Consider the following 25,895-nt stretch of genomic DNA (forward strand, 5'->3'; position numbering starts at 1 on the left):
TTCATGTTCTGTAACCGCTTTCCAGTTAGAGGTTGCACGTGTGCTGGAGCCTATCCCAGCTGACATTGGGTGAGAAGTGGAGGTCACCAGACTATCGCAGGGCTTTAGACAGATAATTATTTGGTAAGGGCTATTTTCACCCTGGTGGAAATATCGACATTGCTATTGCTATTTGTACCGGGGTACATCAGAGGCAGATGCTATTTGTACCCTGGTGTATATAGCAGTGTATGCTATTTACACCCACCCGGGTGCAAATAGCAATGTATGCTATTTGGCTCCATTACAACTCACAAGATTCACCGACAAAACAACTGTCATACTAAACATGATTTCCAATAACGTTATTAACACAGGCCTATGGCATTTTACATTGTATAAATTAGCCTAGCGATGAGCAGAGATTTCCTCTTCTCATATAAAACCTGGATAAATCCCGAAGTTTAAGTCCCTGAAGGATAAATCACACATAAGACTTAAAATGTTATTTTAGTGGAGGCTTTACTGTCTTCACAATTTATAGTTTCTTATCTGTGAAATAAGAGTAAATAAAAGCTTCGTTTCCACTGAGGGAAATGGTTTCAGTATACAGAAACAGACAGGAGGTCTGCGTCACTTAGGTTTTTTTGTACATGCAAAGTTTGTTGTCACATGTCATACAGGGGTGAAAATAGACCAGCTGAGAGGCCAAGGCTATTTATACTGGGGTGCAAATAGTCACTCCATAATTATCTTCTTTGGATGACCAACATATAACCCTTGACAAAATAATATTTGGACCAACATATCCTAGGCACACTTATATTTTCGAAAGAACACATTAGTGCTTGTCCCCTGATTGATTCACCAAACAAAGAATTTAATATTTAATTGTGACAAAACTTTGCCACGCGCAACCTACAGTCAATTCAGAAGTCTGTCACTCTATGTTCTGAAGAATAAGAAGAAGGCAAAATTAATTCACATCCATATCTCCAAAAGTCTTCATCTAAATGCAACCACCATTGCCACAAACATTCTTTGGATACTAGATGTCACATGTATCAAATGGTGTTCATATTAATTTACCGGTTAGCTCACAGTCATATTCATTGTCTTGTTGAAATTTGTGCTGTATGCACAACATCTAATTTTGAACCAAATGTCACAAAAATATTTGACAATATACTTGAAATTAGCAGAATGATGTGCAATTATTTTTAGAATTTTATCGCCAACGCTTTAACTGTTATTAATATCTCCTTACTTTTTGAAGATATTCAACAACAGACCAACAAATATGACATTATTTTTTAGTGCTTAATTTCTTTTTCAAGAGTCAAATTTATTTTTTTAAGTGTGAACACTGAAAAAGTGAATAGAAATGAAAATGAACATACAGTACCAGTTTGTACACACTCTCCCATTTACTTGAATGGAAAAGTGTGTCCAATCGTTTGACTGGTACTGTATATGTTTACACGTCATAATGTAAAATCAAGTCTCGCATTTTGTTCATTTACTGGAGCCTGGAGCCAGGCGTCAGTAGAGATGGTATCACACCACTCTCTGATCTTCATTTTCTTAAGTTGGCTCTCAAGATCACCAACACGCAAGGTCACAGTGCTCTCGTCTTTTGGACCATCCACATGGTTCTTGTTGCTGTCTTTGGTCATTGCCAGCTCTGCGATTTTCTGTTCAGCTGTACTGAGAGAGGCCATGAGCTTGTTGTTCTCCTCTCTCTGTTGCCTCATTTTAGCCAGATGAGAAGCTCTGGATTTCCTCATCTCCTGCTTGAAGTAGAGGCACTCCGTTTCCAGTTGTTCTTCTGCCTTTTTCAAGGCTGCTGCTGTCTCTCTGGTCTCTGCTCTCTGGTCCTCCAGCTGTAATTGATGGGAGGTCTGACATGTCTCCAGAGTCCTCTCGGCCTCCTCCTTGTGCTTTCGGAGAGTTTTTCTCATCTGACTCAATGCCAGATCAATGGCTCGACCTCTAGCTCGCTCATATGCCAGATCATTCTCCAGCAATTCTGTTCTTGAGCGAACCTCAGATTCTGTTGAATCTACGTCCTGCTGTCGCACCATCTGGTAATGTGTGGTGGGCTTTGCGGTGTTTTCAACCGTTGCACGGTACTGCTTTACGGCATCGTGCTCCCACCTAATCAAATGCAGCTCTTCCTGAAGGGTCTTTTTCTCACCCTTTGTCTGCTCAAGTTTGGCGAGCAGATTGTTGTTGGTGGAGGTTAGCTCCTCATGTTCTTGAGCCATCTTGGTCTCCAGCTGTCTGAGCTCCAAATGCTGGGCTTCCAATTCCTGTTGTGTGTGCTCAATCAGTCTCCTCCAGTTGCAGTTTCAGAAATGTTATTTCTTTCTGATCTGCAGCCATCTTGCTATTCACCTGTCTGACCTCCGACTGCTGTCGTTCCTGTTCTTTATGAAGGGCATTCTTCACCTGCTCCAAATAAGCACCCAGGTCCTTACTGATGGAGGTCTGCACCTCAAGATCTTTTTGTGTCTTCTTGAGCATTGTCCAGGTATTCTCGAGCTGCAGTTTCAAAAATGTTTTTCTTTCTGATCCTCAGCCATCTTGACCTTCATGTTCTCCCTCTGCTCTTGGAGCTTAACCAGGAAATCGTCCAGCAGGTCCTCTCAGACTTCCTGGAGGACTCTCCCCTCTGTTGTACTTGGGTTGAGCCTGGCCCCACTGTCATTCAATTCATGCTGCCACTGTTCCTCTAGTGAACTGAGATAAAATGAAGTGTATTCCATGATCGGCGTTGTGTTCTTTCGTCCCTCTGTATTGTTTCTCGTGTGTCTTGTCTATGTGAGATTGAGCTCTATTTTGATAGACTACTATTACGGTGAGATGCTCTGAACCAAATCTGAGTCTGAGTGAAATGTGTCTGACCTGATCTGAACAGTCCCTACTTATAAGATTTCAAACCCTTTGAAAACGTTGTCTTTGTGACATCACAGGACAAATCATTTCAACTTCAAAGACAGAATGGTATGATCAGCCTCAAAACATTCTGTCTATTAGGGGTTAGGCCTGAAAGGTTGAAATCCCTTTTGTTTATGTGCTGTTTTATTATTATTATAATAATAATAATAATTATTATTATTACTATTATAATCATTATTGAGAAATGTTTTCGCAAAGGCCCGTGAGACTGTACACCGTACAGAAATGAAATATTCACTAATGATTGGAAGTTATGTGCAAATGGTGCTCAAGATATATAATAACCAATAGGCCAGATGGGGACGCTATAATTAAGGTCAAGGAAAATTTGGCTCAGCACATGAATGCCTTGAAAGGGCATCTGTCTGATTGTCATAAAACCTGTTGGTAATCCTTAATGCAGGCAACGTGAACTGTCAAAGGTCTTGATTCTACCCAGCTTTCAAGTTTTAAATGTCCATGCTGGCTTGAACCCCGGAATTGCTGCTTGCGGCTATATTCTGTCTCTGTTTCTGGTCCTCATTTCAAAATCATCATTTCTCAACTCTTTTCAATAGACAAGTAGATAAGTAGGCACTCCAGGCTGTGCTTGTACAAAGACAGTAAATGATTCACATTAATTACATCAACTGAACAATGTAACATAACATAAATTCATCCTGCACAGTACAGTAGCTCTGGGAATGGCTTGCTTATGTTTTTCAAAGGTGCTTCATGCACAAAATGCCTGGTAATGGAAGTGTGACAGATAATTGCTCACAAGCACAACACCAAGCTGCAGTCATGTACCATCTTCACAAGAGCATTTTCAAATACCACAGGTCAAAAGACTTATTTTGTGCAATTTACAGGTATACTGAGGTCAACAGTTGCATTACATTGAATACAATTTACAACGGTTGACCGAAGAAGTAATTAAAACCAACGTTTGTGACTCTTTAAATCACAGTGCACTTTGACACCATGCTCCCATTACTCCCATCAGTTTCCAGGCTTTGAAACGTGACAGCATACCCGACTGAGGTGCTTAATTGTGGTGTAAGAAGTTTTAGCATTTTCTGAGAGGCTCTGGGAAACCTCATTCTGGATGCTTTCATGTGAAATATGGTGAGTGCAGCAATTAAGTGGCTTTACCGCCCAGAACTCACACCTCAGTGAGCCTGTAGGAGTTTTAGAAGAGGAGCCAAAAGTACCCTCCAAATCTTTTAGAGGCAAACTCCTTCATCAACAAACTGATAATGGGCGGCAGCTAAATGAGTAATGGGGAGCCGGTGTTGCCATGCAAACAGACACAGACAGCGCAGTTCTGCAGATTAATGGGTGAGGTGTCTGCTGTCCCAATGCATTCCCCTCACCATCCATCACCCTTCCCCGGCCACACGACTCAGCCGAATGTATTTGTTTGAGTTATATTTCCCAAATATTACTGTGAAGACATAACTTCTGCTGTCGCATAAACATCTCCAATCAATAACAAAGCCATAGAGATCTCATTCCCAACGCCTCATTATAGGCCTTTTAGTCTGCTTTCTTGTGTGTCGAGGAATGCTTTGATGATGGATAGAATCATACTGTACAATAAGCCTGCAAGGACGCGATAAGATGAACACCGGGTGCTATTCGCCCACAATAAAACAAATGGCCTGATGATGAACCCAATTATGACCCTCTGATTTAATCAGTCAATCATTTTAATTAATCGGCTATCACTGGAACCATCATTAGGCACATCAGATAATACCTACTTTAGTGCTAATCCAGGTTGACGTGGATGTCTTGCTCTCGGTCACATTATCTGTCCCTAACTGCTGAATCACTCTGGCAGATTGTTAAGACAGAGCTGATGATCCTCATCACTGAAACGTAAGCTAATACTCCTGGTTTGTGTTGCGGAGAGAAAGCCCAGCACAGCTTTTGCTGCTCTGTGTTGTCTGTGTCGAGGAGAGTAATTGTGAACACAGTGCTGGGGGGATGAACTCTATCAAATTTATTGACTACCCCTCTCTGTTGCATGACAATAACCCTACTCGGCACTACCCCACCTGCCCACCCTCTTTGCTCTGCTGGCAGTTCGTGAGGTTAAGGCCACAACAAACCACTGATTTACTGGCCGCCAGAACAAATGGGAGCAAGCACCAAGGGGGTTTCAAAGTAGTCTGCAATATTCGATTTATTCTGCCTCCCCGTTCCAGGCCACTGACCTTTCAGAATAAGCAGATTCCCTCTCACCTCAGGGCTAAAAGCAAGGTTGATAAAGTTGGGGCCTTAATGCACCAGCAGCAAGAGCTTTTAATGAGTGAGACATACTGTATGTGCACCCCTTAGGGAAGCCACCGAGCTAAACTAATTGTTAGGTAAATTTCACTGATATTTTGTTCCACTGGTGGCAGCTTTAGGTAGGGTTTTCTCTCCTCTCTCCTGCTGCAACAGTCTCTCCAGGGCTTATCAGGCCGCTGCAGATGAGGAGCACTGTGAGGTCTGGAGAAGGTTCTAATCTGTCTTCTCTACTGTGCTGAAGCAGATACATGCTCTCTGTTTGTGTGTGTGTGACTGAGTGTGTGTGAACAGCAAAAGGGACAGCAAGAGACAGTGGGAGTTAGAGAGAAACGATACAGACACAGCTCAGTCAGCAAAATGATTTCATATCAATAGACTTTCTCTTCAGTCACATATGGGCCTTTTTGCTACTGGCAAACATTACTAACATGTTTCCAAATTGGATATTAAAAGTTCTCACTGTCTTAATATTCAGCAGTGGAACTAATACTATCTTTGTATGAAGCCAAACTCAAACAATATGCCTATAAGATAGAGCTGGACCACCGGAGATTATTATCTAAACTCTCATGGCCTTCACTCAGACACACGGACATCGTTAGACCTGGGCATTCCCGGCTATAGCCCCGGATCTTTTAAGCCTCCGTTTTGTTTTGTTTTTTTTACTAATTAAGCACTTCGTTTCCAACTTGAAGTCCACAGCACGGCACGGCACGGGAGCACAACAGACAGCAGCGCACGCAGCACAGCAGCACAGCAGCACAGCAGCACACAACACACTCATTGTCACACCGGTTTAAATGGCATATGCCCATATATGGGCAGTCAGAATGATAACTTGCTACAATTTTCAAGTGCAACGTCAGTAGGCTACTCTGTACTACAATTGTATTTATTGTGCATACTGGTGGCCAGCATTGAGTCGCCGCGTGTTAATTAGTCTTGTAGTAAGTATGGACATTAGACGATTTTTTGGAAAAAACAAAAAGAGTGATTTGAGTGATTGATACCCGGTTTATTCGTTAAAGCCAATAGAATGACGCTACACCCACCAACACGAGATTGACAGCACTGTAAGCCAATCAGAGTCAGCAGAACGCGGGTGTGGGGGAGGTGCCGGCTGCCGTATGCGGTCATTGTTATGCTTACCCCTGGAACCTAAAGCCCGTCATGTACACCCAGATTCATTTGAATGCAGCACAACATGTCGGTCTAACAGGATGTACCGTGTTTTACCGGCAGAATAAGCTTTTCACGGCAAAACAACAAAGGTAAGAGAAATTTTACAACTATCATTGGGCGAAATGATTTCTGTTGTTGTTGTTCTTTGGCCTCTATCTCTCTGATGCTTTGGTGTAGAGTGCTTTGGCGCAAATGTGTGGAAACAGCGGAGTCTCTGCTTTCATTTGAGGCGTCTACGGTGCGGTTTGCATAACGTGCGTCGAAATATGTCGAGTGGGTCGGCACATCGGTGCTGCATAGAGTTTGATTTGTTGTTATTCATTTAGTTGTTGTTTGAGCTGTGTTTGGGGCATGTAAAAAGGGTTTATACAGCCTTGTCGCCCAGGTTCTGCTGTTTAATTTGATGTGCAACATCACTATATTTTTTCTGATTAGTGCATTGTTTCACACTGTGTTTGCAAAGTCGTTCTCAAAGTCCACCAACTGGGGGACTTTGGGTTTAACAGGTTGGGCAATCCAGTAATAGAAGACAAGTGCTCATTCTTTGTCAAAATTCTTCTTCAAAATATGTTAAAATCACGTGTTTAACAGGGAATTATTCCAAAGTTTTCTGGGGGAGAAACCCCTGGACCCCTGGGTAAAAAATTATTACCACTTCAGGGCTAAAGCCCTGGATTTTTTCAACTCTTAGTGACGCCCCTGCTCAGACATACACGTTTGGGTGGAAGCATGGAAATTTGTGCAATTAAATATCAAATCTGCCAAAATAACACAACTGACTTTAGACTCTACTTGACGAAATAAAAAAAGGCTTGCAACTTTTTTGGTCCTGCCTCTGCCAATTTGTTGCATTAAAGCTATCCTAATGAAGGGGATTGCTCAAAGTGATGAACCCACAGAGAATCATCACCTTATTTCGCAGCATTTTACTGTATTTTAGCTTAATGTTTTAGTTTTACACCCTGCAACTTCCACTCTTAACAACCTTGTTTCTCTCCAGTCAGAGCAGCTTTTTCTGATAAACCAACTGTACACCACCCGCCCTGGACCAGACCAAAAAAAAGTGCAACTAGCAGGTGAACATAGTGGAGCATCTCGCAGCTAAACAGCTAGATATTTTCCTCAGGATTTGGTGGAGACCAAAAAGCTAAAAAAAAAAAAGGATGAAAACATGCATTTCAAATGTTAATTGCCCAATGTTTGTTTGTGACTTGTTCCCTTGGGAGCATTAGTTTACAAGATATCTTGTGTACAATGCTGACATATTGTCCTGAGGATGGTGCCAAATGAAATCTGATAGGGTATCCAAACATTTTCAACACCTGTAGACTTGTCTTTGTCGCAATTTGTTCTACCAGAGCGAGAAGTGTTTGTTTGCATTTACTTGTGTCTTTACATTAACATATTATTATCAAATCAAACCACATCAAACATTCCCTTTCCGATGCGACCTGATTGTGGCACTACACAGTAGTTAAGAGTTGTCACTAAAATCATTAAGGGTGATTCACTGCCTTCACACTTAACCTGTTTGGTTCTATTAAAATGTACTCAGGTCCATTTGCCTGATTGGTATGGTTTAATTTGCTAGTGTAAAAGCTGTCAATCAAACCCTTGTGTGAACCAAACAACCAAATCAAGACCCGTCTGTAAAGGTGGTGCTCAGTTTGCTTCAAAAATGGATGCTAGTGTGGTTCACTTGTGGTGTACAAGCAAACAAACCAACCACAGGATATTATGATAGCAAATAGATGATTTTAGCATGATTTCAAAAACTAAACAACTATAAATCCACCTCCTCCACGAGAAATCAGTCTTTGATCTTGTAATTCATCTGTGTATATATTTATGCAAATATTTAGTCACCATGGTAACATGTATGCACATCAGCATGATTATAAAGCTGTTAAAACTACTGTGCTTGTATCCAACTGCCTCTACTTTGTCAGTCCATTAAGTCCATTAAAAAGTGTGTGACAGTGATCCCACAGTAATGAGCGCTGAATCATTACTGTACAAGACGTTGCCTTTTTGTACTGTCTCTACCTGTTAGTCACATTATTCATAAACTGCAGTCAATTTGCAGTCTAAAAATTCCAACAATGCTGATAATCAGTTATTTACTTGTGGGCTCGTTGTGACACCATAGAACTTAAACATACACACTGGATACATTAAAGTGATGGGTAACCCTCTGTCAGTCACCAGGATTTGATTTCCCCATATGGGTCCTGATGATGCAGGATGACATCGCCCGAACTGTCCAATCAAACCAATGTTTACTCGCATTGGTTCTTTTTAAAAAGTCAGTGTAAAGAGGAAATAGATCATAACTAAATTTGGTCCAAACCAAATGAACCAAACTACAGGTGTGAGGTTCCCCCACCAATCATTCTCTAGGGACCATGAATATCTGTATCAAATTTTATGGCAGTTTGGCCAGTAAATGCCAATATATAAAGGCTCACTTTGAAATACAAAAAAAAGGAACTGCCAATGAAACTGAGCAACACTGCGATCTTCAGGTCCCACTGCTGGCAAGAAAACGGCAATATAGACATGTAGACACCCCACTGCTTGAGTTCACTATAGTCCCGTTTCCACCAAACACTTTTGGTAGAGTACCTTTGGAACCAAAAGTAACCCTTCAGACATGGTACCTAGACTCTCGGTCCGTTTAGTGTTTTCACCACAAACAGTTCTCTTTCATGCCAACAGGGTTGTTGTCACTCACTGTCTTTCCTGCTTTATCAGTCTGCACCTTGTTTATCGTCCACAGAACGAAGCTGCACGCCAACATTTTCAGATCAAAATAAAACAGGCTGCAGTGAGAGTCTGTCTCGATGGGATATTCAAAAATAGCAGGTTTGTGCATTCAGTCCTTCTCAGGCAAGCGCAGAGGCTAAGTGCTGTTGGGGCCCACAGGAACAATGCTCTGCAATGTTTTGTTTTTTTCTCCACGTGATGATAAGAATATATGCAGTTCACATAATCCGGTTGAAATTAATGTATATTTTTTAACGCTTGAAGATTCACTCATTACTAAAAGAGAATGTCATCAAAGAGACAATAAAATCTTAAGTAAAGGTCAAAGTTGTCACATAAAAAGGTATCTTGATTGATTCACATCATCAACTCATGCACTGAGTGACATTACAAGTAAATGTTGCACCTTAAAATCACCAGCGCTCAGACTAGTGAATTAAGTATTTTGTTCATCATTTCCAGCTGCTGCCAGAGGCAGCAAAACATCCTTTCATTTTGTAGTTACAGTCTACTAACAAAACTCTCCACAGTATGAACAGTGGTTACATGAGCCACAAAACCAGCCACAACTCGGCCCTGAGCAGAGTGACCGTCCACTACTGACCAATCAATGGACTGCAGTGTTCACAGCTCCACCTTTTAGTACCAGATCTGTGTGCTAGGTACCCCAACAGAGGGGGACCAAAAATGGGGACGGTAAAGAACGGTTCAGCTGGTACCATCTACAACTTTTCACAGTGGAAACAGGGAAAAAAGTGTACTGGACTGAACTGAACTGTACCGGACTGCTCGAGGGAAATGGGGCTTATGTAGCCCCCCAGTTATATGATTCTACAGCCTCAAATCTATGATAATGGCTTGCCTGTCCTCGCTTCCTTCATTCTTTGCTATTTTATTTCACCCATCCTTTACTTTTTATCCATCTGCCATCTATCTATGTTGTGTTTGCTTGCCTGTTTGTTTGAGAGAGATAATATAATACAACAAACCATCAATTAATCCACAGCATCTGTCTGTGGGAAAGCTCTGAGCTTTACATCACAATGACATCATGGATAACAAAGATTATTTAATGTTTGTGTGTTTATTGTATTTACCATCTTTCGGACAAAGTTGCTACCTCGTACTGATGATTCGGCTTTGACTCAGCAGATGGTGGCTCAACTTGACAGGTGCTCCATTAGTTCCAGCTTTAAATTGTTGTTCCATGGTTTTTATGTGAGTTAAGGTTAAAGCTCTCCCTTCAATGTATTCCTTGCCTCTATCTTCATTTTCAACTCAGAGTTCATGTGGATCTAGCAGATGAAATCAATAAAGCATCATAGCCTTCCTCTGGATTCACCAGTCAATCAGCTTCATGGGACAAGCAGGCTGTTGTCATGGTTTATACACTCTTCATCTGCTCCTACAGTTCTCTGTGTGGGAGTGCTGTTTCCCATCGTCAAGACCTCAAACCACAGTAAAACCAACCCCCCAGGTTTGAACCAAGATTTCACAACTCTCTATTATTCTGATTAAGCCACTTTCTTTAGCCCTTTACGACGCTATTAATAAAAGCTGCTTTACAGAATGATTGAATAGGCCTGACAGCGTATATCATTACCATTTAATTAATTACTTGTCAATCCCACCTTGTGATGATTAAAAAGGATATCATTTGGTGTTTCACTCTTTTTCATTTTGGGAATGACAGTCTGCCACTCACTTTTTCCAATGAAGCCTAATTCTGATGGATTCCCAATGGAGCAAAGTAAAGACATGATTAATAGCATGCATGACTGAAACACATAAAATTAGAAAAGGGAGAGAGCAGTACGTAGTCAGGACTGCGTTGCTTGTGAATAATAATAGCATAGAGGGGAAAAGAGAGATCCACATATGATCATGTAACTAATACTTTTTTTTTTTTTTTAATCCTACATTCTTTTTGGGGAGGCTACATGACATCATAGCTCATATGGTAAATGCAGAATAATGGAAATTTCCACAGCACAAATTCCATCAGTGCAACTACATGCTATAGTAACCACTCTGCTGCTGACTCTGCCTTTTCAACAGAAATACTGGTTTTATGTCCTAATCAATTTCAATCACTTCCATCCTGACATTTTTCTGAGTGCTACGAACTTACTGTCACTGAAATTCAATGCTTCCTGCAATTGTCCTAAATCAAGCCTATCAGGAATGGGAGGGGTTATGCCCTGTCAGCCACTGGAAGGTTTTTAATGTAAAAATCTGCACACAGTGCTGAGTTTTATTGACAGAAGCTCAACAGTAGGGGTGTAACGTTCCATCACTCTTGATCAGTTTATCGGTTCAGTGATCAATGATTCCATATCATTGAAGCAAAGTGACAATATCAATCCATATCATCATCTTTAGGAAACGCCTTTATTTTGAAATACTGTGTCATCATCAAACACTGCCAGGCAGATAAGAAAAAGACAAAAAGGATATTTACTCAAGAATAAATCAGCGCTGTGGAAATACTTTGGATTTCGAAAAAACTATTGGTCAACAGATAAAGCACACGTATATAAACAATATTACTGCGAGATAGGATACTCAGGAAATATGATGTAGCTGTGTAGCAGTGCTGCTAACCTACTGCAGCAACACCACAACATTAGCTTCTTCATTTTAACAATGTTAGACTGAACAAAAAAAACACGCTCCCAAGCTAGAGTAGAGGAAAGGCTAGGCTAATTCATTCAGTGTAAAAGTGCTTAAGCTAGTAATGAGTGACTAGCAAAAGCCAGATTTTATACTTTTAGAAAAGATCTTGTTATTCCATGTTTTAGGGCTGTTGGGAGAAGTTTGCCTTCAGGGCTTTAAACCAGTTTTAGGAAAAAGATTATAGTTTAGGTCAAAATTCAAAAATTTCCTCCAGAGAGAGCTCAAGGCTAACTTCTCAGATGCTGTTTTATGTGTTTGCGAAGTCAATTTAAAGTAAACTTTACTGTAAAATTAGCCGGTTACAGTTATTTACATTATGTACACGTTGTTTTTATCTTTTATGGCCAAAAGCAAAAGAGAAAGGGGTAGCAGCTTCATCTGTAACAGACTGTATGAAATGGGCATATGATATCATCTTATATCGAACTCAGGCCCCTGAATTGAATTGAATTGAGCTGATATCATATTGTGGCAGACTTAGTGATATTGGTAAATATATAATAGTTAAGAATCGATTTAATATGATGTTGTAATGAAACTAGTGATTTACACACCCTACTTAACAAAAGGCAAATTGAAAGCAACTGGAAACAGTGAATGAAAACATTTCTGTGAGAAAGAGAAAGCAGTAAAGTACTGAGCATTACAGCTGCATGATTATTGATTAGTTGTCAACAAATAAATTCATCACCAACTAATTTGATAATATATTAATCGGTTTAGTAAGTTGAGTCATTTTTAAAGTCAAAATTATCTGATTTCAGCTCCTTAAAATTTGAATATTTTCCAGTTTCTTTACTCCTTTATGACAGCAAACCAAATATCGTAACATGTGAGGACATTATCTTGGGCTTAAGGAAACAGTGACTAACATTTTTCACCATTTTCTGACATTTTTATGACCAAACAGCTTTCAATTCATCAAGAAAGTAATGGGCAAATTAATCAGCAACCAAAATAATTGCAGCTGCATTCCTACTAAGTATTACAATGTAGAGTATGCTGAATTTATGAAAATAACAACAGGTAAACATGGAAGAGTTTTCAGTTTGCATTAACAGCAAACAGCATTAAGAGCAAATGAAAACAGGAGCAGATCAGAAAACAGAGGAAATTGTTACTATAATGTAACCTAGGACTCTGCCTTTAATAAGCCTGTTTCAAATTAAGCTACTAAAGTTGAACTAATAAAACGCCCTGGGCTAATAGTCAAGAATTTATGGTACGCATTAAACCAGTCATTATTTATCACATAACAGTGCATGACTAATATTGAATCAGCACATTATTCTAAATAAATAAGATCCTCACAACAAAAGGACATTTCAGCCTCAGTGAAAAAAGCTTTTAATGCTTTAGCTACCCTTCCCATCACACTGCCGCCACACATTTCTTCTTTTCTCCTGAACCCTGTGTCATCAACCATTTTCAAGCAACCTTCCTTCACCTCTTGAACTGAAATCCAGGAGCTGTATCTGCACACTGTCAACACAGAAATATAGCCTGCCATTCAGCTTGGCCGGCGTGCATTTTTTGAGCCCATCCAGTAGGGATTTAGGGGTAGTAGAATTTTTCCAATCCATAGAGAAGCCATGTAATCCTTCTATTGAACTTGAAAATGACAAAAAAAATTGGAGTTACAGGGTTCTCACATGATGTCAGCGATACCTGTCCGCCTCTCATTTCTGCCACCCTGCCTCATCACACAACCTGTCCATGCTCTGCTACACCTGTCTGTCTATATGTCTGTGTGTATGCGTGAGTGCGTCCCTTCCCGGGATGTGTGAGAGATTTGATATGCAACCGTGCTTATGTGTGTGTGTCCGTGTGTGTCACTGAGTGTGTCCCTTCTATCAAATCTCTGTCAAAGTCTTCATACAGCAAAAGCATCTGTCATTCTCTGAGTAACTTCTGCTGCACACGCTCGTCCTCCCCCAACAACAGTGAGCATTAATGACCGAGCTTCACATCCCTTCCCACCCACAAAATAAGAGTGCTTATTTATTACAGCTTGATGAGAGGCGCAGGGAAAGACAGAGGATATAGGGGAGGTGAGAGAAGAAAACAAACAGCCAAATAGAAGGTGGAAGAGTAAGTGTGTGATAGAAGGGTAAGAGGTAAATGGATGAATAGGAGAAAACAGGAAGACAGTGATAAAGAGCGAAGAGAGGAGTGTGAATGTGAGAAAGGCAGCGACAGATGGAAGCAGAAACAAAGAAAAGTGCTTGCGAGTCCTCCCTCCCCAAATTGATTCTGACTGTCGGCCCGGGCGCCTGATGGATATCTGAGCCTTGATTGGAATTTACATGCCAGACACAGCCCCCCCCCCCTTCCATCCCCAGCACACCCAATAACCCACTGTGCTCTCAACCTGCTTTGAGTGATAAGTGCTGGCATATTTAGCCCCAACAATGGCACTCCGCAGAGTTTCTGAGGCCCGGAGAATGATGCATTGTTTATGAGAGGGAGTATCGTTTCAACAGTTGATTAATGGCGAGGAAGCTATCGTCAGCTGCCATCGCACCGCGGGGGCACGCCAGGCCCAAATTGGATGAGTGCGAGGGGAAGAGGAAAGGTGCTCAGTTGCTAGACGGAGTGGAACTATCACATCAAGATATTTCGCTTTGGCACAGTGTTTGCTTTGCAAGCCTGCACACCTCCAGAAAATGGGAACTTTCAACAACAGCGGCAGCAGCAGCCCTGGGGATTCACTGTCATTTCCCAACTCTACACATCAATAAAAGTAAACAGACAACATTACTTCATAATGTGAGGCTCCAAATGGAATATGACCTGAATATAAAACACTGCTGTAAATATTTCAGAGGTAGAAGGAGATCTGGGTGATATTGAAACTGGATTTTCTTTTGAAAGCTAGAACAAATACAATTTCCTGGCTTTCCTTACATTTACCTTCACGCTTTTGGGAATGCAAATACCAAGCTATTCGCAGCAGCCCTCATCCTGTGCATTCACTCTCAACCCTCCTCTGTGTCCCAGTGGGGGCAGTGAGAGATTTAGACTATTTGATTTACAAGTTTCTCCACAGGAGTATACGCTAACAGCAACACAAAGTGAGACAACTATCCTGCTGGTCAGATGAATTTGTACGAAATAATTCATTCAGTATTCCAAGTGCATTCACCATGCAGCATCTTAAGCTCATTCATCAGTCCTTAGTACCTTATCAAGGTGCAGAAGATCAAAAGGCTCTCACATATATCCATTAACAATAATGGCTTGTACAATCAGTGCAATCAGGGAATACAGGGCATTGATTATTTATTAAGAAGTACTGTACCTAACACCGTTGAGCTTAGAAGTTTATTCTTGGGTAAATAATGTCACTTAAGGTCTATACTTAGGTCACACAATGGTTTGTAAGCCAGTTCCGAAAAAAAAAAAAAAGGCTAGTAGGTGGACCTTGAGTTGAGATCATTTTGTCACACTTTAAGGAACAATTAACCCCGTAAATTATCACTTACATCGATTACTCACCCCCTGTTGCCTTTGAATTGGTGAAGAAAACTTTGTTTGTCTTGCTTGTCTCCACTTTGAATGAAGAATCCAAAAAATGGAGAAAATTCTTTATAAACTGAAGTCACAGGGGTGCATGTTCAACAATGGGAAAACTATATCAAAACATGTGCTGACAAACCTTCACACAACTTGATCCAAGTCTCCTTTTTTTTGGTCATATGTTCAGTTTTTCCCAAACACGCAGCCTTCTCTGACAGGAGGGGACTGAACTAAAAGTGATACTTATCTATGCACTCTCTTAAAGCCAGACTCCACTGATAAAGTCAGTAATTTTACCTCACTGATATGGGGAGCTGCAGGCCTACCACTGCCTCAGTCAGTAATTTGTGCTTGTGTGTCTTTGGTATATCTGAACTGACCCTTTAAAACACCAACGGTTTCACTTTTAGTTCAGTTCCTCATCATAAAGGACTGTTGGTAAGTATCGAGCATATGACTGAATAAATGAAACTTGGATCATTATGCATGAGTTGTGTTAAAGTTAATGAACCAATGTTTTGATATGGTTTTGCTGTTAAATGCTGCCACCCTTTAATTCATCAAGACTGGTTTGCTGTTTGTGGATTCTTCTTTCATCACGGAGGTATTTGAGAAAAAAAAAGTTTTCTTCATGTATTGAAGGCAACACGGGATAACTAATCGATATATAAATATTCATTTGGTGGGTGATGTATTCTCTTAGGAGTGTTGTTGGGTTTGTCTGTCCACCTGTTGATATTATATGTTGATGTTAGCTATGGGCATGTCAGTATTTGATAAGCAAAGCAGGACATAAACAACACAGTGTCAAGAAAAGTCTTGCAGTACTTGCCTATGTTGCCTGTGCGTATGTGCAGCCGGCCTCTGACAATGGTGTGGACCGTCATGGGGCTGACGGCTGACCGTTGTCCCACATCTGTGCTCGTCAGCAGGGTGTCCTCTCCCACGTAATCAGTAGTCAGCACCTCCACCTCGTGAAGGGCCTGGACTGCTGATTTACCCTGACGCAACATGTACTGAGGATGCAAAATAGGGTGTGAGAAATGCATGCATCAAACACAAATGCCAATGCCAATCAAGATATAGGGGGAAATGATTATATTAAGTCAAATGAAGCACAAATACGCTGGGAACAGGAGTTTGAGTTGTGGCTAAATGAATGAGGTCAAAACAGCCCTGCCCAGTTGTAAACTACTCCCTTAATTTTTTCTCATTAAATGCTTTACAAAATTCACCAAGTTGCAAAACAAATCAATTCCACATCAAGGTTGGCAAGAGAGTTTCAGTCCAATCAATAAACAGCAGAGTTGAAAGGACCATAATTAAAGAGCTTTTAATGTGTGGTTCATTTATTCTTTAGAGGTTAAAATAGGAGGGAAACTTGCTTCGGTCAAATCCTTGAACACAGAGTAGTACACAGGGAGCAACACTAAATAGCACTGAATTTGTTCACTATCCACATTTGCATATCTCATAAAGTAAGATAATTTGTTTTTGTTCTGGTCCCAGTAGTCATGGAGTAAAACCATTTTTAACAACTGTTATGAAATGTCTGTTTTGTGTATTTCAGGAATCCTGAGTAATATACAGTATATTGAAGTGTTTTCGTATTTGACATTCTATTATCAGTAGCAGTTTTCTCTGCAACGCCTGGTTTATTCTATTTAATGTGTTCACACAATCTGCAAGTGCTGCATGGATCCGTGACAGATGCACTGCATTGCAATGAAGGTGTATCACGAGTTGACAATGCATGTGTGAGCAGGATGTGTTTTGTCATTTTCAATGCTTTAACTCGGACAAGTTCTTGTGATGAACACAACACCAGTGAGACTAAGACTCTATGTGTAATACCACAACTAATATCACTCATGATCCCTTTCATCTAGATACATTGGAATCATAAGTCGATCTCAGTCTTTTACCTTGAGCTCGATGGCAGTAGAACCTATGAGGAGCAATGAGTCACTGTCCCAGATGTCGATATGCATGGTGTGGAGGGCCAGGTAGCGCAGGAACCAGCGCTTCTCCCCGGGCTTCAGGCAACCCTCATCTACTCTGAACTGCACCTGCAAGCCTGGAGAGCCTTCACAAAGAGAGAGGAGACTTCAACATGGAGGAAAAACTACATACACTGTTCAAAAATTATGACAGTGTGTTTAATAAATGTGGTGCTATGTTAGTTGATGGCTGTTTCCTCCAGCTAGAGAAACAAGATTAAGAATGTGGATATCATTTTCCTACACAGCTAGCTACCTAGCTACATCCACTTAAATAGTGACAGAAAAATGTCACAAAATGGTGATGAGCTTGGACAAGAAATAACAACTCTTCCTTTTACTGTTATTAATAAAATGTCAAATGCGTTTAGTAAACTGCTCCTAGCAACTGTAGCCTCTGTGTCAACTCAAAATGGCATCAGCAGGACAAATAAGTCACTCACTACTGATTGGGTTTGGTTAGAGCAACAAACGCCCAAGCATAGATGAGCTGCAACGATTAGCTGATTAATAGAAAAGTTAATCAACAGGGGGAAAAAAGACAACTACTTTAATTAATTACTATATCCAAATACTCCACTTTCCAGCTTGTCAATTGTGAAGATCTGCTGCTTTCTTTTTGTCTCATGCCATATTAACTGAATAATATGCAAGTATTAGAGTGACAGCTGAGCAAAACAACATATCTGAACACAGCTTAAGAAAACTATTACGTGCATTTTTGGCTTAACTACATTTTACAGACCGAACAATGAATCCATTAATCAATAATTAAAATAATTATCATTGCAGCCCTACTTGGATATCATTAGAGTTCTTTGGGCTTAGGCTTGAAGGCCACTGTTGCAAATTGGAGGTGTTAAATTTGGAAAACACTGAAAGTGTAAGATCCTGTGTTTGTTTTTATCTGTTTATCCCAAGTCAGTTCCAACTCAAGTCCCCAGTGGGCAATTTGGGCTGCAGCAAGCATAAAAACACAGTAAAACATGAGACATAAAACATGCAATATAACAAAGACACATACAGCAGTAGAAACAAACACATGGCCAAGGTGGATTACACCTATGCGCAGTTGAGAATTGTCCTGAGTCGTTAAGCTCCTCTGTGGCAGGCTTTAAGTGTTGACCTTAACCCCAAGGAGGCTATTAATAATAAAATAAACATTGAAAATTGTCAACAGCACCTAGCAACAACCAATTGTTAATGTAGTATACATTACCATTATGAGAACATCTCTATAGTGTAGTCCTTGACATCAGTACCATCATGCAAGATAATAACTACAAATATAATATACTCTACCTCAATATTAAAAAGCCATAATTGTCAGTGTTATATCACCACTGACGCTACCATTGTCACTAAGTCAACAACAGCAGCAGTTACGTCCTCCTGCCATCTGCATTCAAGACTTGAACGGAGACAGGGTTGAGGGAATTCATGTACCGTTTTTTGGTGGCGACAGGGGCACTTAGGCAAAGGCCAAATGGTAACAGCTTGTACTTTGAACTAAGGGGGTGGCCATTGCTTTATTGAGCACCTGCCTGCTGAATATGTGATTCAAGCTGCTCAGCTGTATTTCCACTATCTTTCTGGCCACAACCTCTTCTCTTAAGTAGCAAGGTTGCCATCCCAGCAGATAATAGAAATGGATGACAGACTCAGTAAAAGCACTATATCCATTTATCTGTTTATTTTATATGTTGATGGAAGTGCAACACTGAATCACCCTTTAATTTGTAACACATTTATGATACACTGTGCTGATGCAATAACAAGTTGAGAATGAAAACCACAAAATTGCTGTACAGTCTAAAGACAGAACCAGTGTATTTATGTCTCTACTGACAACAAAACACATAAGGTACACAACCTGGAGAAAAAGTCACAGGTGTAATCATTATTTTAGCCCCGTGCTTCTACCCAGATGGCTTTGAATTTGGGGGAAGAGCCATAATATCTGTAACCAGCTGTCAACCTTGTGGACAGATCTGAACTGGTGCTGCAGCCATCTACTGGGAGTCATTAGGTCTGATGATTGCACTGCATGGGAGTACAATAACCAGGGAGTATGAGGCCATTTCACAAAATCAGCAGCACCCTAGGGTTCCCATAATTCAAGATGATAATGGTACCTAACACGGCCAGAAAACCACAAGAGTGATTTTATGAACAGCGGGATAAAGTCATGGCTTTAATCAGCACTTCCACAGTGGACCCTTAAGAGGAGTAGATATTCCTCTTCATCACTCAGAAGAAAAAGGTTTTTTTCTTTTTGAGGAAAACACTACACACACAGTTTGAGGACTATTCTGAGGACAACAGGCGGTCGTAAATGTCTTCGGATATTTAGTATTTATATCGTTAGCCATTTGTTATTTTGTCCACTCCTGCAAGGTCACATGCAGGGACACACATGAGACATTTTATTATGATTAAACCAGATCAGAATAAAAGCCCAGACTGATTTTGAGAATGTACAACAAGTGCCCTGTGATTCTCTGATGACGGCTCTGCAAGGCACCCACTTCAAATCTGACTCATCCTCTAACTCCGAGCGGTTCAAATGAAACTGACCCCATCAGTGATCCAGCTCAGCTGGTGAGTGGGTACAATCAGTCAGCTGCAGCCCAAACCCAACCTGCAGCGCCGTGTTAATATTACCACGTGTGTCTATTAAAGGTGTGAGTGTGGGTCTGTGTGCCAACTCGACTCCTAGAATTCCTCCCCAACAACATCCCTCCAACTCTGTATCAAAGCCCCCATGCTGTCTTTATTCCCATAAGTTGAACGTGCAGAGAAGCAGCTGGTTGGATAGAAGTGGAGTAATGAGGACCTTTGGTGACAGCCCTGCTGTGTTAAAGAGACCAGCAAGCCCCTGTAACTCTCTCCACACATGAGCGGACAGAAAACTTTTCTCCTTTTAAACACACACACACACACACACACACGCATGCTTGCAAAAGACAGCCTGTTTTGAGGTCAGCAGTCTGTTATTTAGGGTTTAGATACAAAGTTTTGTTGAAGGCAAATAGCTCCATAATATTCTACTGAATCTGATGTCAAGTTTTCAATAGACTTTTAAGAACTTGAAACCCTTAAAATCATCTGTCTGATCTTTTTAGGTATAGCTATCAACATTTTCAAGGGATAAACAAGGGACCATTTGTATATCAATTACTTACACCATGCTACCTTAAATTTAGGAAGAAAATTTTTAATGAATTGAAGTACAGTGGGACGATGTCTCACCAGTTGTAAACTCAGTTCTTCCAAAGCACATGCATTTTCTACAAAACCTTACACTGGCCATTTTGTGGGTGAACTATTCCTTTAATGAATTTCCTATTAGTGTAAATGAGAACCTGAATTTGAGAAAACACTCTCCCTACGGGGTCTATTTAGTAGCTGTTGGGCTTTCATTAACATTGGTCAAGGATTGCCTGTTGGCAATTTCTATATATGCTATTCTATACATATTTATAGATACATTTAAAGTAAATTTTCTATCCTACTTTTGTTTTTCCAAAATGACTGGAAAGACAGAAAGAGAGGTCCACACTTGGTCTGCGAACAATGAAAGTCCACTGTTGGTAGTGTGCGTGTGTATGACTGTGTGTCTGCGCCTGTGAGATACAGTTGAAAGCTCTGAAAAGCTAGTGAATGGACATTAAAGTTTAGATTGTTTTGTTACATGTAGTAATAAAGAATGCATTTACATGCTCAAAATTAAATTTTAGTTTTAATTTATCAGATCATATACTGCAGTAATGTTCTTGTTTCTTCCTGTCAAGGTATAAAAGCCCCTAATCCACCCTCATCTGGGTAGGCTGCAGCTCATTAAAGTGAGTTGAGGTAGGTTACAGTGAAGGTTTCACAGACTGCTGAGCAAAATCCACCCACGCTGGAACGGATTTTCTGATCAGACATCTGAAATGAAATAAGAACAAAAATATACCAACTAGGGGAACCTCGATTTTATCTAAAGTAGACAACAGTGACACCAGCTATTACAGGCTTGTTTGACAGTATTCATGAAAAAGATGAAGAGACAGGCGAAGGCAGACAAAGACCAAAGTAGTCTTGATATTTCTGTGCTGCGTAAGAACTCCTTTTCCTTTAACCTAACCTACACAGACTCCTTCACCTCCCCCCTCTCCCTCCCCGCTCCCCAGCCAGCCGCCAACTCTCTCCACTTGGACCATTAATTCTCCCAGCATGCTCTGGGCTTGTGTGCAGTGGACGGGTGGCAATGAGAGCACAGAAGGAAAGCGGTAGAGAGAGAGAGAGAGAGAGAGAGAGAGAGAATGTGCTATGTGTGTTTGTGCTCACAAGCGGGGAAGAGCTGACAGATCTGGCCCAAGGGTTGTACAGGGCTGTGTGTGTGTGTGTGTGTGTGTGTGTGTGTGTGTGTGTGTGTGTGTGTGTGTGTGTGTGTGTGTGTGTCTGTGACTGTGTCTGCTTATGTGTGCAGCTAAGTCTGCAGACGAGGAGCGGCACCCAGCAGAACCCTCACCCACCACCCCACCCCCCTCCCCTAACCTGGATGGCCTGCCTGGTGTGTACACAGCAGGCCAGGCGGGCTGAAAATCCTTCCGGGGATCAACAACTCTCAACAACGCTGTGAAGGCTGCAGGCAAAGAAAACAGTGAGGATGCACAGAGTGTACAGCTAGATGTGGAGGCTGACGCAAACCAGAGCATCACGGTAGACTGAGGCTACGTTCGCCAAAGTATCTGTGGGAAACTGTCTTTTTGTTTCATAATAATAAAAAAGGTTTCACTCAAGGTTTCTCACTGCAGATTCATTTTGAAATGACTCATTGCTCCGATGGCTGTTTTACAGTACTACCTATATGCAACATTTGTAGATGAATGCAACTACAGCTTGCATTACCTAAAGCAAGTTGCCCTCACATTTGGTCACAGTGACTACCATTTTTTTTGGGGAAACTTCTTTGCCTCTGAAAAGGCGATATAAACAACGTGGATGAAATTTACGAGAGGTTGTAGTGGTGAAAATATCTTTTCAAATCCAGCACTGTTGACAACCACTATGTAAAGACTCTTTAATTTTAAATTATTCTTAGGACACTGAATTGTCCAGCTGGCAACGTTACATATTTCTCCAAAGGCCCTGTAGACTCACAGGTGATGAAGCTGAGTGGAGCTACAGCATGCTGGGAGTTTGCTAAAGTTACTAAACCCATCTATTCAAAAGAATCATAGATGAAAGTTAAGTTTAAATATTATTGTGTTCAGACTGAATGCAAAGTAAATCTCATAGGCAGTGCTATTGTGTGTAAAGGCGACGAACACTCAAGTGAGGTTCCATCGTTGCAAATCAAGTAATTTAATCTGCTTGAATTCGAGAGGAAAATTTGTGCTCCTCCCAAGGCCTTATGACTCCAATAATAAAAAGGTACAGAGTCAGGTAAAGATGGAAAATAGCAACTACAGTTCCTGGTAAGATTTGAACTTGGCTATCGCACAACCTCAGCACAGGAACACTACATACACTACACATGTTTGGTGTATACCATAAACTGTACATACAGATGGACAATGCCTCTCCACTTCCTCCCACTGTGCTAAAACAAAGCCAAAATATCGCAGATACGGCCGCCATCTTGCAATGGTGACATCATTTGGAGCCAGATGTGCAGCCAGTATCGAGTTACTGCCCATACAACCGCCTGACTATTTGCGAGCAGCTCCACTGATAGCAAGCATATCAATTGGCACACACAGCTGTCAATCATGAGGCTTTTTTACCTTACTATTTAACTTGTCAGAAAAATGTACCCTTGAACATTCATCAGGATGATAAGAACAACCTTAAATGACAAAAACTATACTAAAAATTATTTGACGTGTACTTTGAGTTTTACTTTGGCCCATGTTCCCATCTGTAACACTGGGGGGCGGGGTTATGATCTACCAAGGGGTGATCGAGATGTTTTGGCTTTACTTTTGGGGAGGTGTCATGTCGTCCATCTTTATATACAGACTATGCTGCATACGATGCTAGCTAGCTATAGCTAACGCCTATTCAGCTGTACACTGTTTGTGGTACGAGGCAAAAACTGGCCTTGTGTTCAATGTGAATTTACCTCAACAGATGCAACAAAACCAAATGGAAAATCACAGACACGCCGATCAAGCAATGTCTGTACACGCCCACACAGTCCTGGGGTCTAATCAGGAGGCAAATGAAAACAGCTGTGTGGGTGGACCCTGGCTGTGTAGAGCATACGCAGCATTATTTCCATCACTGGCAAATAATTGCGAGCAATAACACAGGTCACATACTGACCCGATGTTAGCACTGGCTACTCAGAACTTCCAGTGTATCCCATTGCCGCCTTTACAACAAAATTCTCTCTTGTTGCAGCCTGAAAATGCAAATTATTACAAAGGGAACAAACAGGATATTCATTTGCTCTCGGGAGTATTTTTTTTTTAAATTGTCACTACCTACAGTTTAACCATTGTAATTGCTCGCACATAATTGTAAAAATGTTACACCTATTGCTTAGCGAAATCAGTTGTTGAAAAGGAGCACTTAAATCGGCATGTGTGCAAAGTTATATGAAGTAAACAGCAGGATGCCAAACTGAGTCTCACTTCCTTTCTCAGTCCGTTTAGTGCCACAGTGGGAAAGAGAAAGTTACCAGGGTGAAGGAGCTGATTGTCTCCTGGTCTATGTATCATAAGTTGACTGCGAGAGACATATTAACTTATATGTGGTGGGAGAATAATATGGAAGTCAGAAATGCATGCAATATTCTGCACCTTTTCACTCACGTTTGGGACCCCAACCTAATTAATTAATTACAGCTCAACCTATTTACCACATCAGTGCACAAAGAAAGTTCTCCTCTGAACTTTTCATATATCACCTCCTGTGTAGAGAGATGAATTCCATTCCTGTGAAATTCCTCTTTTGCAGCGACACTGTGATTCAGGCTGATAAATTACAGTATTTTTTACACTCACAACTTGATCATCTGTAAAACTAACTTGACAGCTGGATAGAAAGACTTCTCCTGAGACCTAAGGGGTGAATGAAACATGACATGACATGTCCACCCACTGTCATTATGGGGTGAAGGAATTGGTATGTACCCAGCAGGGCACAGAGTCACAATGCTGAATAACTGCAGCAGCTTTGAAGCTCAGACATATTCCATATTCTCTCTCAACCTCTGTCTCTCACCCTCACCCTCACACACACACACACACACACCCCCTACATTCAACCACTCACGCGGACTGACGAGGGAGTCGTCAGTGGTTCATTGATCTTGTACAATACTTGTTTCATTCATATCTTTATAGATCACTTACACTGCAGCCAATAAAGAGTGTGTTCGATGTTTTACATTAACATTCATTTGTCCAATTAGGGAGTCAAAGATTACAAAAGACTATAAAAACGTTATTGGAAAGGGGGAATTGAATTCCCTCCCTGTAGTCAGTATCTGTAAAATGAAGTAGATTTGTCACTGTATTATGACTGCAATAGTAATTTCTTTATGGTGCTATAAATGAAGTAGAAATAGTTATGAATTTAACACTCCGTTGGTTTTATTGGATTGCAAAAACATACAGTGATCATGGAGAGCTGTCACAGAGTACTCCATCTTTCGATAAAGAGCCTGCAGCCATGCTCGTGGCTCTGTGAGCGTGTACATTGGAAAGTGCTTCAAGCTAAATGCAAATGCCAGCAATACACCATGTTCACAGTGACAATGCCTTCATGATGTCCAGCAGGTATAATATTTACAATGTTCAGCATCTTAATTTAGCATCCCAACATGCAAACTTTTGCAAAGTAGCACTGAACACAAATTACAGGTGAGGTTGATGGGAACGTCATTGGTTTGGCAGGTAAAGAACTGGTGAAACTGAAAGTGTGATCTGGTGAAGGTGCTGGATGAAAAGTCAGAAAATCAAAAAAGTTATTACAGTTGATCAGGAGGGGAAACTGAATGTATGTACAAGGTTGCTGACACAGGACAAATAAAAGAATTGGTAGCCAAGGGATACCTTGCAAATCAAGGTATTTTGTCAACCAGGAAGAGGACTCAAAATAATAACTTCAAAAGCCAAGGACAACTTGAAGGACTGTTTAAGCATTTAAGGGGAGGAAAAAAAACTCACTTCTGGTGATCGGGGCCAGTCCAACCAACATGATGATATCCAGGTAGAGTTTATGCTAGTCCTTTTTTTTTTTTTTTTTTTTTTTAAAAAAAGGCCAATATGGCTGTCAATATTCCAGCCATATAGACCAAACACCGGACATAAGTTTTAAATAGACATAGCCTTGATTTAAACAACAATAAAACACAACAACAAAAAAACACTAACGCCATGACCCTTTTTGCATTCAAAGTCTATCAGCTGAGATAACTTGAAAATAAGATGAATGAAAAAGTAGTCCACTGAACAGAGTTACCAAACAGAGGTGATGAGTGACAGACACAAAGGAGGAAAAGGACTTGGTACAGGTGGCACCAAGCGTCACTATAAA

General features: G+C 40.8%; 1 protein-coding gene across 2 annotated transcripts in view; it reads right to left on the bottom strand.

The window, feature by feature from the left end:
* Positions 1 to 25,895, bottom strand: part of nphp4 (nephronophthisis 4) — a 228,977-nt gene that overhangs the window by 45,675 nt on the left and 157,407 nt on the right. For both annotated transcript variants that reach the window (XM_049581243.1, XM_049581242.1), the window contains 2 exons: positions 17,286 to 17,446; positions 16,193 to 16,376 (listed from right to left, as the gene is read on the bottom strand). In XM_049581243.1, the coding sequence (XP_049437200.1) occupies positions 16,193 to 16,376; positions 17,286 to 17,446 (345 nt within the window). The remainder of the gene's footprint in view (positions 1 to 16,192; positions 16,377 to 17,285; positions 17,447 to 25,895) is intronic.

The sequence above is a fragment of the Epinephelus fuscoguttatus genome, linkage group LG7 (genome assembly GCF_011397635.1).
Source record: "Epinephelus fuscoguttatus linkage group LG7, E.fuscoguttatus.final_Chr_v1".
Classification (NCBI taxonomy): domain Eukaryota; kingdom Metazoa; phylum Chordata; class Actinopteri; order Perciformes; family Serranidae; genus Epinephelus; species Epinephelus fuscoguttatus.